This window comes from Pleurodeles waltl, chromosome 1_1, assembly GCF_031143425.1.
Source record: "Pleurodeles waltl isolate 20211129_DDA chromosome 1_1, aPleWal1.hap1.20221129, whole genome shotgun sequence".
Lineage (NCBI taxonomy): Eukaryota > Metazoa > Chordata > Amphibia > Caudata > Salamandridae > Pleurodeles > Pleurodeles waltl.
Window position 1 is genome coordinate 526,182,415 of NC_090436.1, and position 16,686 is coordinate 526,199,100.

Genomic DNA, 16,686 nt, shown 5'->3' on the forward strand with positions numbered 1-16,686 from the left:
CTGCACACCATACCCCCTCATATTCTCTTGAATAAGAGAGTCATGTTGCCATAGAAATGAACTAAAATGAATAAATAGAAATAAATTAAGGTATACACTGCTTGTATTTAGGATACTGGCAAGATTTTCAGGGAGCCATACATTCATCAGCCCATCACCAAAGCAGCCACTGTGGCAGCAAAGGTTATACATAACTTTCTCAGAAGTCTGTAGAAACATGCTGCAGCATGTATAACTAACATTATGATTGCTATAGATAGTGGGATGATATGTCCTGATCCGGCACTCTGGGGATTTAAAAAAGAATACACAGCATTATCAAAATCAAGAGAAAAGTATGACAGGAATTCTAGTGCACTGATCAAGCAACAGTTTAATCGATGCTAGGAGCAGATTTAGCAATCACCTACATCCAGGACGACATTCATCAAGTAATAAGCTCCTAAAGACTGAAAGAAATAAAAAAAAGGATGGAATGATTGTATGAAAGGAAAGCATACTTAAAACACCAACTAAGATGGGCACACCAAAAGACTTTGACATAATAGTGAGTGCAAAACACTCTTCTTGCAACTCCAGAGAAGTTTAAGTCAATCTAAGGATTGAACATATTAAGTTGAGAGCAATAAAACGACTTAGGAGACTGCTTAGATGACTGGTTTTCTTTGGGAAGGTTTGAACAGGAGAAATTGTGTTGACAGAAAAGGAAGCTAAAAGACAAATTAATTATATACCACTGGGACATTAAACGTGGAACTGCTGTGGAAGTAACAATGGTGGACATTGGTAAAACAGGCTCAGAAAATTCTGAGAGTATGGCATCCAAGAAACCTCTTGATGGAAGGCCTTAGGTTGAAGGATCCTGAAGGTGGGCTGATGCTCTTCGTGACCAAAAAGAGAAAAATCATATGGCATCTAACACTGCTGAGCAATGCATACAATCAGCTTTACAATTCAGAAATGCCAGGGCTTCCTGAAAATAATTTGACACCGTAGGCGAGGTAACGAAATACCCCCACTCTTATTTCCATACAAAAACTGTAATCAGCACTCCTTTTTCTTGTTATACACACATCACATAGCAAACTATCTACCCGGCTTGCTTAATGAATCTGTGTAGGACATGCATGTCTGGGGTTTGAATCCCAACATGGACAACTCAGGATTTCATCATTTGTTAAATTAAGCACCATTATATTGAACACTAGTAACAGGTTCTATTTACCAGGGCAATGTAAAGGCAAAACTCGAAGAATATATTATTTTACATACTGTCATATATACTACAGAATATTTGTAGATGTTGATGAATATAGTAGCAAATATTGCATTTGTAACCACATTGGAACAGTAACTTAGACTAAAGCTTCCAAAAATACTGATCAAAGTTTTATAGATTCAAGACTGCTTCATGAGGGTCTTCGGTTATTCCCAGGGGGATTCTTTGATACATGTGGTAAATCTTACACACATCATCAACTTGGGTTCTGAAGACATGGATACAACGTGACCAGTTCTTTAAAAGAACTGTATGGGATCATCCGAGAACCTAGGATTCGACATTCAGTAGCTAACAAACACACACACACACGTTCGAAGCAAGCACTCAATCTACTTGAATGTAATATATTAATAACATAATAGAAATATTAATAGGAATTGAAACACAAATGCTAAAAGGTACATTTTTTAACACTCTTATTTTATTGGGATTTCAAATAAACAAGTTAGATTACATCACTTATTCACCATCCAGTGCACTTATTTAGTAGTTACAGTTATACAGAGGTACATGTGTCGGGTGTGTACTTGTCATATATTAGTTTCCCTGAAGATACTTTACTGTGGTTCCCAAGTGTGTATCCTATTCGTAATAGGCTACTGTGCAATATCAGTTATGGGGACCATGGGGGCTAGTCAAAGAGTATGGGGAGTGCTGAGTACACAGCCGATCAGTACCTTCATCCCCAAGGTATGCAACCTATCATCTAGGACATCGTTAACTGTGGACCATGGGGTACTCCGGTGTCGCTCCCCATGTCACTTCCTGTGGCAGACTCTTCCCCCAAGCCTAGGCTCTCCCAGTTATCAACCACGTCTGCTCACAATGGGGCTATTGGCCTGCACCTGAGCCCTTTACTCTCCTCCCTCCTCAGGGCCCTCTCCTCTGCAATGGCCCATTGTGTCACATCTGTCAGCCATGTAGTCAAACTGGGTCCCTTTTTTTGTTTCCAAGCCAGAGATATCCTCCGCTTTGCCAATACTAAGGTGGTGCCTGCTAAACAAGCCAAACAAGCAAGTCTCTATGGTATTCTCAAGACGCTTATGTAGAGCGCGATTAATATTTATTATGACCCCATCCCAGAATTCCTGAAGCCCGGACATCCCCAGGTCATATGGCTGAAATCTGCATCCTGCATAAGGCAGCCTAACACCTCACCACCATATATAAGCCTGAGTGGACATGGGGTATGATAGGTCCTGTGGCTATAATTATATTGAATATATTTTAGTTGTGTATTTCGGGATACTTTGGGCTAAAACCCTACTCCATTCAGTGTCAGTGAGGGTCTTATTCAGATAAGTCTCCCATTTGACCTCCAGTGGTCTATGTACCTTTCCAATAAATTTGTCTATATAGAGCCCGGAGACAAGGTGAGAGCCCTCTCCAATAGACAGCATGGTCTGAAGGACCCTGTGTGTGGTAGGCTCCCCTACTGTATCGTCCCAGAGGTCCTGTAGAGCCCTTGCCACCGCTTCATATGTCAAGAATTGCCCCTGGGGTAGTTCAGTTTGTTCTACCAAGTCACTGAACTGGATCAACATCCCTTGAAAGTGCATCTTACCTAGCATTTGTATTCCTGCATTTGTCCAGTAACAAAGCTGTCCCATTGTGAAGCAGGAGTATAGGTCGCCATGAGGGATTCCCACCAGAGGAGTTGCCAGTGCATAAGGGACCTTAGTCTTTGTTTTCCTAAGTGTTCGTCACCAATTGGCGAGGGCCACCAATAGTAACATACCTGGCTTGGGGCCCCGTAGGTTGGGTTTAAGTATATTAGTTAGGAATCTGCTCCGGTTTAGATCGGTGTCATCGGGGGCCATCTCAGATAAGGCTATCCCACTGAGCCATCATGTAGTCGACTGAAGTTGGGCTGCTAGGAAATAGAGCTCGAAGTCAGGTACCCCAAGCCCCCCACCTCAAGGGGCAGGAGGAGAGTGGCCAAGGCCACCCGCTGATGACCACCATCCCACAGCAGCTTTCTGAGGAGTACATCCAACGACCGAAACCAAGAGGTTGGAAGTGAAATGGGTAAATTAACAAAATAATAGAGTAGTCTGGGGAGTGGTGGATCTGAATACCAAGATAGCAAAACGAGCAAGGCGCCCAAGTAACAGTTTTTGTTCAGAAGTCAGGGCAAGGCATGCCAAAGACCATCAGAAAAACATATGTCTTCCTGTGGTTTAGGTGGAGTCCAGAACAGGCGCCAAAGTCATCCAGCCTGTCAAGCACCTGCGGCAGGGTCGACGCCCCATCCCTAAGATATATAAGGAGGTAATCCACGTATAAGCAGACTATATGGAACTGCCCATTTTAGTGTATTCCCCATTCCTGGCCCCCTTCTCTAAGCCATGCCGCCAAAGGTTCAATGGCTATGGCGAACAGCAGCAGTGACAGTGGGCACCCTTGCCTGGTACCTCTGTATATGTCGTAGCTACTTGAGATCGTCCGACCCCTCTTAACCCTTGCTGTGGGGTGCGTGTAAAGCAACTTGACACAATCACCACAAGTTTCCCCAGTCCCAATTGTGACATGGTGTCCTCCAAAAAAATCCCAAATCATGGTGTTGAAGGCCTTCTCAAGGTCCACCGACACTATCATTGCACTTGAGTCCAGGGGGTGGGAGTCGTTGTAGAGCAAAGAGTAGAGCCTACAGAGGTTATGGGAAGTACCCTGGGTAGGTATAAACCAGTTTTGGTCACTATGAATCAGAGTACATGTATGAGGCAATAATATAGTGGCTAGGGCCTTGTTGAGTATCTTAAAGTCTGACTTCAACATGGACAGTGGCTGAAAATCTGTAACCTTAACATCCACCCGTGTGGACTTAGGCATTGGGACAACCATGGCTTCCCGGGTCGAAGCCGGTAAGATCTTCCTCTTGTATGCCTCGGAATACATCTCTGTTAACTTCGGCGCCAAGGTGCCAATACACAACTTATAGAACTCTGGTGATAAGCCGTCAGCACCTGGGGTCTTAACTGATGCCAAGGTTTTTATGGCAGCCTTAACCTCCTCCATCGTCAGCTGTGCCCCCAATGCACCTCTAGCAGTCTCAGAAAGAACATCCCAGGGAGAGCAGCCAGAAAGCCCCCCCATCTTATCGGACATATCGTATAGAGCCATGTAAAGGTCATGTATTCAGTGTTCATTTGAGTGAGCGAGTGGAGTTTATTATCCTCCACGGTGGTCAATTGGGTTATTGGTGTCCCCCCTGTCTCTGGACAGACCAACCAGGCCAGCAGCCTTCCCCTCTTCTTCATGCATCCTGGCAATATGTTTTTTTATAATCATGGCAGCGAAGATGCTCCAGTGCCGAATTATATAGCTCCTAAGTCTCTAGCAGTCTCGTCTGAGCCCCTAAATTGCTGTCGTGTCATTGTCACACGGGTGGAGACTAGCCTCTAAGCATGTAATGTTTAATTCTGAGTCCCACCTAATTCCCATACTTTGCCCCAAGCAGTGCACACTTAGTACAAGTTTTAGGGCCTCCCATGTGGTTCCCCGACTAGATGCCGTCCCTGAGTTCAACAATAAATACTCAGTCAACGAGTTGTCAGTGCCTCTTGGAAGATGTCAATCTCCAGTGCTTTGGAGTGCAAACACCAAGTTGGAATAGGTGGGCGGGTCTCTACGGTTTGTAAGGAGATTAATGGCAGGCTATGATCAGATATAGTTCAACCAAGGTATTCTGCATGTGTAACCATACCACTGAGGCAGGCAGAGGATAGGATGTGGTCTATTGTGGTGTGCAGATGGTAGAGGTGGGAATAGTATGAGTAGTCTCTACCAACTGGGTTTTGGAGACGCCATATGTCCACCATGCTCCATTGTATTTATCCAGGTCACCATACCTGTCTCCACCCTACATGTTGCAGTGCCCTGTAAAGGTGGGGTTGAGCGGTCCAGGAGGGGGTTTAGAACACCATTAAAGTCTCCTCCAGTGAGGAATGGGACATCAGTGAATCGTGCCTAACAGGCAGACATGGAATGTAGAAAGGGGATCTGGTCCTGGTTAGGGGCATATATATTTCCTAGTACTAGGGGTTTACCATGTAGGCGACCCTCCACCAATACATGGTGATCTTCCTGATCCACATCCACTGAATAGGCCTCAAAGGTTACCCCTGCTCGCAACCAGATTGACGCCCCTCTTGCAAAAGCAGAGTATGTAGTTGCGTACAACTGCCCACGCCAATGTCTGTGAAGATGATCAACTTCCACTTGGTTGAGGTATGATTCCTGCAGCATAGAAATTTGTACCACCCTACATTTCATATAAGAGAGAATTTTATGACATTTGGGCATAAATCCCAGGCCCGAATGTTCCAGGACAGTATTTTAAGAGTGAAATGTGTGGCAGCCATATCGACCAGTGTGTGCATCGAGCGACGGAGTCCATGTTCCACCGTACCCCCCACGATGTGTTCCAGAAATATAATGTGTCCCCAAAAGTGTCCACGAGCAGCAATATCAATAAAAAAACAAATTCCCCTCCCTGAGGACAGCCGAGCAATGGCAGGCCACCCAAACCATATCAACCAGTATATAAATGTCCATTGTCATCATCCAGCTGGAGTAACTGGTGGGTGATCGGGGGCAGACCTCGGGAGCATTAGGGTCACCCTCCAGTGAGTGGGTCAGCCTGCATCTTTAGTCTAATAGTCAGCCATAGATTTAGGCAGAGTCTATACATGTTAGGTAATGTCTTCTGCTGTTTAGGATGTCACATGGGGGACCCCCTCCATCACACTTACCACAGAGTTGGTGTAGGTGGACCCTTCCATACCCAGGGGGTCCAGCCCAGCCTCGAGTTCCTTGTCTCGGTAGGTCATCTCTGCCAGAGATGCTGCTGCCTGCAAGGCCGCCCTCTTACCCTGGCGTGTCTGCTGCTGTGTGGGTTTCGTTACTTGGGCGTTTTTGAAGAATCCCGTGAGCACCTCCTCTTACCACTGCACCGGGGCGAACTGGGCTCATCGTTCTGTGCTCCATCTGTTCCTGCCTGATATGTCTCACGCCATTTCCATGCTTTATCTGGTTCTTGGCAGAAGTGAGTGCGACCCTCCATCGTAATATTTAGTTTAGAGGGGAACATCAAGGAGTACCTGATTCCTTCCTCGTAAAGCCCACTTCACAACTGTGAAGGTGGTGAATCTGGACTGGACCGCTGCTGTGAAATCTGGGAACAGGGTGTCCCATTCACTACCTATTTCAAATGGGCCCACATCATGTGCTCTCTGCAGCAGCAGGTCACGGTCCCTATAGTGCAGAAGTTTAGCCACCATTGAGTCCAGGTGGTCTCCCCGGTGCCCACAGATGGGCCGGGACACGGTGTGCCCTCCCCAACCTGAAGAACAGCGTAAGGGGCTGAGCATCTATGAGCAATCCCTGCCATGACTCCAGATAGGTCCACGCATCTGACCCCTCTTCTTCCTCCGGAAGCCCAACAATACATACATTGTTACGCCAGCTGCGACCTTTAGCATCTTCGGCTTGATGTTCGAGTCTTTGGATTCACTCAGTAAGTGGAGTAATTTGCCGGGCCCCCCTGAGACACTTTAAGGGTCCCAGCTCATTCTCAGCACAGCCACTGCAAGGGTTCATGTCAATGACACCCCATCTTGGATGTGCCCAGGGAAACTGCCAATCTGCAGGTGCTCGCCGCTAGGGCCAGGGGAGAGGGGGCCTGCTCAATTGGCCTCCCGCCCACATGGGTCCTCCCTCCATTACACCGACTATCGCGTGGGGCATCACCATCCAAAGGATCCAGCAGGATGTTTGTGGGGCCTCACCTCTTGGTCAGCCTGTCATTCAGGCCCCAACCCCACTCACCTTTCATCTCTCCTTGCCTTCTCCAGCTTCTCTGGAGAAGCCTGATCACCCCTTCAGGATGCGCAGTCTCCCCACAGGAGGTTGCTCCTCTGTGCAGGCGGCACTCGTCCACTTTCTGCATGGCAAATGGTGGGCGGGTCAGGCCCCTGGGGGACCAATAATACGCCAATCACTGCAGTCCAATCGTCCCCTCTGGAAGGCCCAAGTGCAGGCCACGACAGTCGCACAGGCGGGCTCCAGCGTCCAAGGGCTCCAGCGCTTGGTAGGTCCACGCCGGGTACCCAGGCGAACCCCAGGAACCGTTTTCAAGCGGCAGGGGTCCCAATCGTGGGTTTATGTCAGGAAGTTCAGCGGGCTGACCCACAGCGCCAGTTTCAGGCAGCCACTATTGTAGCCGGTTAAGCTCTGCCCCCCGATGCTAAAAGGTACAGAGGAATCAGTAGCCACTGAATTAATCCACTAAACTGTCAATTGACATTTGAGGCCATTTAAGAGCTATGAATAAGGTATGTCAAAAATAAACAAGATACAAACTATCATTTCACTGTAGATGGACACTGAAGGTTCATTTAGCAAACACACAAAATAAGGCTTAAAATACTGTAATAAAGAATAATAATTGTTGCATTGAGGTTATGTGGGCATTATGAGAATTCTTCAACAGCTGGCAAAAATGAAATGTAATTATGTATCAATTAGGTACTACAAATACACAATAATTGAACACTTCAGAAGGGAATAAAATTGTCTCTGGGGACTTCTGCTAAAACCATCATAGGTGTGGTGTGCACTCAACACCCTGTCAGGTGGCGCTATCAGCAACTGCCTATGTCGCCTAAGCCTAGAGATGATCCTCAGAATGTGGTACAAGTATATCCATACTATCTTAATTGCTCCTATTGGAGGAAATTTAAAAGTTGTACACTCTGAAGGATGGGTATGGGTTTTGTGTGACTTTTGGGACTGTATCTTTGAAGATTTTTAATGTGTGGGGTTGTTTAGTATGCATGACGTGTAGATGTAGTATGTTTTTGATACGATTTCATGATGTGTGATTTTTAGTCAGTGGTGGTGAGAGAAGCCTAGAGAGTCTTTAATTATTATGATATTTTGGATTATTCATGTATGTTTGGAAGTAAATGAGTTTCTTCATGGAAGGTGTTATATATTTGGAAAGTACTTGTTGATTTAGTTGAAATATTGAAAATCAAATAAATATATTTTTGTATGACATTCTGTAGTTTATTGTCTAATGTATTTCGGGTCTCCACAGCCGTATAACATATATCGATGTAGGAGTTACACATATGTAAGGCAATTGAGTTTGTAGGATTTTATTTCCATTTTGTTTTACTGTTTTCCCCTGGTCTGCAGCTCGTATCTTACTTTCTGCCCCCCGACCCGCTTCTTTTGGACACTCTAAGGCATACTGTATTAACATTTTTCAAAATTAAATTTTCCCTAATTCTACAAAGTGTTACTACTAAAGAATAAAACCACTCCATACTTATTTTGTTAACGATCTGTGATTTAAAGGAAGATACCTTGCTTTTGTACTTCTGATGTCCCAGCCTGAACTTCACATAGGGATCGCTCAGCCCATTGGCATCCATGGCCTTCAGGTCCTTTCCTTCTATTAGAGTGAGACTGACGATCCCCCGCCATAGCTGAGACTTCCGGTGCACATCGGTCAGGCGTAAACTCTGTGTGTTAAACTTAAAGAGAAAGAAAAGCAGAAGAAATCAAAATACAGCTCATTCATAAGAGCACTCATGGAATGATGTAGTAGTATCAGCAGAAACACTAATGTGGTTTATTTTAGATATAGCCCTCAAATACACCAGAAGGCACCCCCAAAAACAACTTTCAACAAATAAATGGATAGAGGAAATAATGTGCAAAGAAGGACAAACCAAGAAGCCGTCTGGTATAAAACATATAGATCAATTAAGAGACATTTTTATTTCAATTATGAAATTGAGTAAAAAATCTTTAGTAATTAACAGCAAATTAAAAAAATAATTTTTATTTTTTTGACTTTGCTATGTTACATGGTAGGAACATTACCCAGCTGAATTAGTGCACCTACTTTGTGATAGTATTGATAACTATAATACATTTTAAGCATTAATGTTTTTAGAATAATTAGGGAGATATTCTTAGCCGAAAGGAACAAAGGCGGGAAAATATTAACAAAAATTCACATTTTAGCTTAGCTTGAACATAGTAGCGCATGAAACCTTGTTAAAAAGAACTGAAAGAACATGAAATAAAAGTAATTTAACAATTTTCACTCTATTTGTTATAAAGTCCCTACATTTAGTGATATGAAAATTACATATGGATGTCTGGAAAACATCAAGGAATCTAGAAGAGATGAACATAATTGCAGTATGTGGGTATTGTGGTTAAAGTCTCACACTTAAAGTTACGACCTTGGTGGATGCGATTCTCCGCCACAAACGTGACAGATATCCCGTCTGCTGTATTACAAGTTCCATTATATCCTATGGAACTTGTAAAATGCGGGCAGGATATCGTCACATTTGTGAAGGAGTATCCAATCCACCAAGGTCATAATCAGGCCCTAAATTGTGGCAGTTTGATGACATTTATCAAAAAACAGATGTTTTTAAGGTGACTGGTAAAAAATCAGCCAGATTCCTATTTTAAAACGTATGTAGTTCACACTCTACCTCTGCAACATCTATTAAGCTTATGTATCTTAGAAAAGTAGCTAATTATTTTTTTGGTTGTTCTGAAGCATAGCTGTTCAGAACCAAAGCTGTTCTTTAAAGATGACTTCACTTGTCAGTACATTGTCAATAAATATTACGCTTTCTTCCACAAGACATTCTATGCTTTTCTTTCTTTTCATATGCCAACTGATCTTTGGGTTGCTCTCTGACTGGCTATAAAAGGGAAGTCTAGATAGAATTAAATAAACTTAAAAAACTCTAAGATAAATTTTAGTCAATTGATCTAATGTGAAACAGCTGGGATTCCCCAATGCTTTTTTATTTGAGTTGTGAAACAATCATGGTTGACACTTGCATTAACAGTGGGGTGGGCAGCAGATTCTGGGCGCAACCTCATGGACAAAAATTACCAACACCAACAGACCATGCAAGAAATCTAGGGATCATCCTAGACGACAAGTTCAACATAACCGCTCAAGTCAACGCAATGTGCAACTCACCCTACGCATGCTGTGAAAAATCTTCAAATGGTTGCTCAGAACACAAGACAGCCCATCATGCAAGCACTCATCACCAGCAGGCTGGACTACAGCAACACTTTCTATGCCAGAATCTCCAAACAACTCCTACACAGGCCCCAGAGTATCCAGAACACCACTGCAAGACTCATATTTGACCTCCCATGCTGCACCTACATCACACCACAACTCAGGGAGCTTCACTGGCTTTCCATTCACAAGTGTAGCCAATTCAAACTTCTCACACACACATAAAAAGCCCTGTACCACACAGAAACAGAATACTTGAACAGCTGCATACACTTTTACCAACCCACCAGACACCTACGCTCTGCCTCACTATCAATTGCACATATTCCCCGCAGCTGCAAAAGAAAAACTGTGGATTGCTCATTCTCCTACATCACACCGAAGATATGGAACGACCTCCCTCAACACATAATAGCCTTCTGCTCACTTCTTGAGGTCCACAAGAAGCGGAAGACTTAGCTCTTGCTAGAAGCATCTTAGGGAAAACAAACCTACACACCTGCCCAGACACCTGGATATGTTCTTGGGTGATTAACGTGATATACAAAACAACATAGCATAACATAATATAACATAATGGTGGCAGCAAATTACAACAAACTAGCGAATTGTGTTGTTGGTGGTGTTAATGAATAGTATGCATAGTATGATCTTATTTAGGATGGAGCTTCCAACATTCTTCTATTCCATAAAACAATCTACAAAATATGAAGGATTGCATGAATAAACATCTATCAGAGTGAGGAATACTCACTCTGAAGAATTTGGCACAGTTGTGTGAGTCATTTTAGATTAAAGAACATTGTCATTATTCTTTTGAATACTAAGTAAGTTTTACTTGAAAAATGTGTACAGTCCTTTAGAACATGTCAGTATACAAATATAACATCATTTATATTAAGTATGAATTGTATAGCATTGTTGCTCTTTGCAAAAGCTCTAGAGGTTTTACAGCTTTTACAACAATGTCTTTACCATGCAGGTAAGTATTTGTGCCTTTATCAGGCATTTCTTTACCATGCATGGTAATTATTGGTAAGATATATATATATATATATATATATATATATAAATAACCTACTGGCGGTCGCCAGTAGGTAGTTATAGCTAGGACCATGTTTCCATTGGAAAAGCATTTTTTGACTGCCTATATCTTTGGCACCGTTTGACTCATCTTCATACAATTTTCTAAAACAAGTGTTCCAGAGAATTTTGTTGTACTTGGGAAGTATTGGGGTGATCTGTCAAGCAGGAGCAGAGAAAGTGCATTTTCTATTATAATTCCTATTGGGATTTTAGACACCACTGCAGCCAGAACTGCTGGATGGAATTAGACCACATTTGGAAGAAAGGTATCTCTTGGTCCAGAAAGAGTGCTTTTTCTTATTTGGTGTAAATCCGGTCAGACGTTTTTGAGATATTAAAAGAAAATAAATATAGATATCTAGAGGTGCAGAGGATTTGAGAATAATAACAAGTTTGTGCAGGGAAATGAGGAGCTCCGATTGGTTGCCAACACATCAATCAGGAAGTGTTGGCAGCCATCTTTAGACAAAAAAGATAAAAAAAGAAAAGGGGCAAGGGTAGGGACACCATAACCCCTTAGCTCTGGTGCTTGGGGCCCCAAGAGAGACCATCAGAGCAAAAAAGCATTTTTAAAAAACAAAACAAAATTGCTGTAAATTGCAGCAAATATGGTTAAAAAACAAAAGCAAGCACAGGCTCCCGTGCTTGTTTTAATGAAGCCCCAAGAGGGCCAGGTCCCGGGGGCATTGAAAAAGGAGTGGGGTGCATGGGGCCCCCCTCTTAGGGCTTCTATTAGCCCCCGGGACCACCACCTCCCTGGAGCAAAATAACGTTTTAAAATAGGGTAGACCCTATGCCCCACACCCCAGAACCCAGGAGACTGCCACCTCCCATGGGGCAATTAATGAGTTGTATGCGGGGGCCACACAGCCACCCTGCAGCCACCGGGACCACCACCTCCTCAAGGCAAAGTTTCAATTGTATGTGGGGAGGCCGTGCAGCCCCACGCAGCCCCAGGGACCACCACGACCCGGGGGCAAAGTTTCAATTGTATGCGGGGGCCGCATGGCCCCCTGCAGCCCAAGGGACTGCCACCTTCCCGGAAAAGGATTCAATTGTATGCGGGGGCTGCGCAGCCCATTGCGGACCCCCAACTCCAGAGACCACCACCTACTCTGGGCAAATGCAACATAGAGTGGGGCTGTGTGGCTCCCCTCGTGGAGCCATACATGGCTCTGGGGACCCTCACCCCCCAGGTCCGACTCCTCCTATGTCCCAAGGTGACCACCCCAGGACATAGCTGATTGCTTTTGCTTGCTTACAGCTCCCACCAAGCAAAAACAAATATAACTCCACTTTCTGTGAGGGAGAGCAGTAAAACAGCTCCTGCTTGCAGGAAACAGAGTTTTCATCTGTTTCCCTGCAAGCAAATAAGCGTGCAGGGAAACAGATGAAAACATTGCTCCAGCAAGCAGGAAGCTCCTATTCCAAGCAGCTCCCTGCTTGGGGAAGCAATGCTGGCTCCCGCAGGATGTAGGGAGTCAGCTAGGACCACGGGAGCCTTCAGGCTCCACCGCGGACCTGTTAATCTCTCTCTCTCTTCCATTCCATAATGGGTTGGAAGAGAGAGAGAGATTGGTATTGAAATACAAAGACTTGAAAGCCTCACACTAGCAAAATGTTTTGATTTGAATGTTATAGTTACATTTTAATACACAACAGCACAGAGTTGCTTCTAGCCTACTGGTAAAGCTCTTGGACTGTCACTCAGTAGGTCGGAGGTTAAAATCCTGCTATCTCATACAGCATGTCTGTTTATTTTCTAGTATTTTGACTGTTAAACATTTCTAGTAATGGCAGATTGAAGTCTTTTTCCCATCAAAATCTGAGGGTTGAATACCATAGGTAAGTCAACAAAGCACAGTAAGCAGTCTTATCTGGTTAAGGTCTCAGACCCTCACACTGAAGGCTGTGGGTTCCAGTGTTGGTGAGTCTGGGGTAATTTCCCTGCCCTAGTTTCTTTTCAACTTGAAATTGTTAAGGTACATACTGAAAGGTGATCTCATGCTTTTTAATTGACAAATACATTTTTCTTTTTAATTTGTCCAGAAATATCTAATTCGAAGAATGTCATTCAAAAAAGCCTAAAAACTCTCTATTTCTCTATTCCTCTCTCGCTCTTTCTCTCTCTCAATTTCTTTCAATCTCTTTCTCCCACTCACACACCCATTCACAGACCCACTCCAAAAATGACGTACACACTCACAAACACACTCAGACTCTGACGCACCCACTCAAAACCCACTGACACTCTCACTCACAGACCCTCTCAGACCCTTATGCACCCACTCACACACCCATTCACATACCCACTCACAGACCCACTTGGAAACTCATGCACCCACTCACAGATCCATCAGACCCTCACACACCCACTCACAGACTAACTCAGACACTCATGCACCCACTCACAGGTTCACTCAGATCATCACACATCCACTCACAGAACAACTAAGACCCTCATGTACCCACTCTCACACCCAGACACTCTAACACCAAGACAACCTCTCACACCTATTCAGATTGTCACACACCCACTCACAGACCCACTCAGACCCTCACACACCCACTCACAGACCCACTCAGACACTGGTGCACTCACTCACAGACACACTCAGACACTCACACACCCATTCACAGACCCACTCAGACCCTCATGCACTCACTCGCAGAACCACTCAGACCCTCATACACCCACTCTCACACCCAGACACTCTCGCACCAAGACAACCACTCACACCTATTCAGATCGTCACACACCCACTCACAGACCCACTCAGACCCTCACACACCCACTCACAGACCCACTCAGACACTGGTGCACCACTCACAGACCCACTCAGACCCTCACACACCCACTCACAGACCCACTCAGACACTGGTGCACTCACTCACAGACACACTCAGACACTCACACACCCATTCACAGACCCACTCAGACCCTCATGCACTCACTCGCAGAACCACTCAGACCCTCATACACCCACTCTCACACCCAGACACTCTCGCACCAAGACAACCACTCACACCTATTCAGATCGTCACACACCCACTCACAGACCCACTCAGACCCTCACACACCCACTCACAGACCCACTCAGACACTGGTGCACCACTCACAGACACACTCAGACACTCACACACCCACTCACAGACCCACTCAGACCCTCATGCACCCACTTACAGACCCACTCAGACATTCATGCACCAAATCACAGACCCACTCAGACCCTTACACGCCCACTCACAGACCCACTCAGACCCTTACACACCCACTTACAGACCCACTCATACACTCACTCAGACACTGACGTACCCACTCACAGACCCACTCAGACACTGACACACACTCTCAGACCCACTCAGACTGTCACATATCCACTCACAGAACCACTCAGACCATCATGTACCCAAAGACCCACTCAGACACTCATGCACCCAGTCACAAACCCACTCAGACCCTCATAAACCCATTCACAGACCCACTCAAGCACTGACACACCCATTCACAGACCCACTCAGACTCTGACGCACCCACTCTCACACCCACTCAGACTGTCACACATCCACTCACAGAACCACTCAGACCCACACACATGTACTCTCACACCCAGAGACACCCTCTCACACCTATTCTTACACCCACAGAGACAGACCCTTTGGCGGTGCGCGGCATGGAGTTGGGCGGTTATAGAGGGTTGGCTGCATGCCATGCCCTGTGGCCAACTCCTGGTGTTCATGGCCGAAGGCCTTGCATTGCGTGGTTGGATTAATGAACAGTAATTAAAATTACTTTACGTTAAAAAAAACAAGGAAATTCACTGAAAAAAATCAATGTTAGAGGTTATTTTAAAAAACTGAAATTCGCTTAAAAAAACAAAGCTTACAGGAACGTTGGGGTCAGGTTTTGAATTTACTCATACAAAACCTTAGAATTTCAACAGTTACAGTTAGAGTTATTTTAAGTAACTATAACATGCGCCATCATGTTACTATAACTTGTGCCCTTTCCATGCACTGCTAATAACCCCAGATATCACAGCAATCATGTCAACTTTTTCATTTTCATTAAGAATATCAATGAAGCATTAGCAATCAGATTACTGAAGAAAAAATGAGCATGGCGGAGGCGCTGCATATGTTAGGTTTTGTATGATTAAATTCAGAACCTAAATATAATGTCCCTGTAACCTCTGATTTTTTAAGTAAATATATATAAATATAGACGTATATATATTCCAACCAGTACTTCCTTGTAAAGCCGCAGTCCCTCAAGCAACCGCTCATGTCACACCAATGGAAAAGAAGGAAGCGGCACAGCTCCATGTAGTGTAATCCACTGCTCTATTTCCATCCATAAAGTGCAGCGGTGTGAATATGACCACCATGTTTCGTCCGTAGCCTTATACAGGGTCACAGCGTTCTTGTGCATAGAATGTACATTTAAAAGGACAAAGCCTGTTTTTGACCACCCAATGTCAAAACAGCTTGACTGCTGATTTTACGTGCATAGTTCCTTCTCTCATTTCACTTCACAGTTTCACAACTAGAGAAAAAACGGTTTGGCTAAAGACGGAATTTTCTCAGTATTTCAGCTTTTCAGTGTTAGATATTACATCATAATTTTTTTCAAAACATTTCCTAATTGGGAGACCATTGAGATTATAAATCACACAATGGTGTTGGGAATATCAATATGATCCCTCATCTATATTTATATATCTGTATACATATATATATTTATTTATACTATCTAATGGCGGTCACCACTAGGTAGTTATAGTTAGACATAGTTTCTATAGAAAAAACATTTGTGTTTTGATAATAATTTTGGTGCCCATTGATGAATCTTCACAAAGTTTTCAAACAAACAACGGTGGTCACTTCAGCTGCTGTCTGTAAAGTTTTGGGGTGATCTGTCAAGTGGGGGCCAAGAAAAAGACGGGTCCCAGAACTTGTTTTCCCCATTCATTTTACCATGGGGATTTTGAACCACTGGACAGAATTAGACCAAATGTGGCAGAAAGGTATCTCTTGGTCCAAAAAGAGGCCGTTTTGTTATTTGGTGTAGATCTGTTAAGTAGTTTTCTAGTTATTAAATGAAAACCAAATTTGTATATATAGGAACCATATTTGTATATTCTCCTCAGATCCTCTGTGGATTCAGAGGAAAAGCATGGCCCAGATTGGCTTGCCACAACCTGACACAAATATACAGAAGTTCAGTGAAAAAAACAAAGCT

The 16,686-nt window shown here is 44.1% G+C and overlaps 1 protein-coding gene across 7 annotated transcripts in view; it reads right to left on the minus strand.

The window, feature by feature from the left end:
• The window catches only part of MCTP1 (multiple C2 and transmembrane domain containing 1), a 2,197,525-nt gene that overhangs the window by 716,995 nt on the left and 1,463,844 nt on the right, over positions 1 to 16,686 (minus strand). For all 7 annotated transcript variants that reach the window (XM_069225469.1, XM_069225480.1, XM_069225487.1 and 4 more), the window contains one exon: positions 8,656 to 8,826. In XM_069225469.1, coding sequence (XP_069081570.1) covers positions 8,656 to 8,826 — 171 coding nt within the window. The remainder of the gene's footprint in view (positions 1 to 8,655; positions 8,827 to 16,686) is intronic.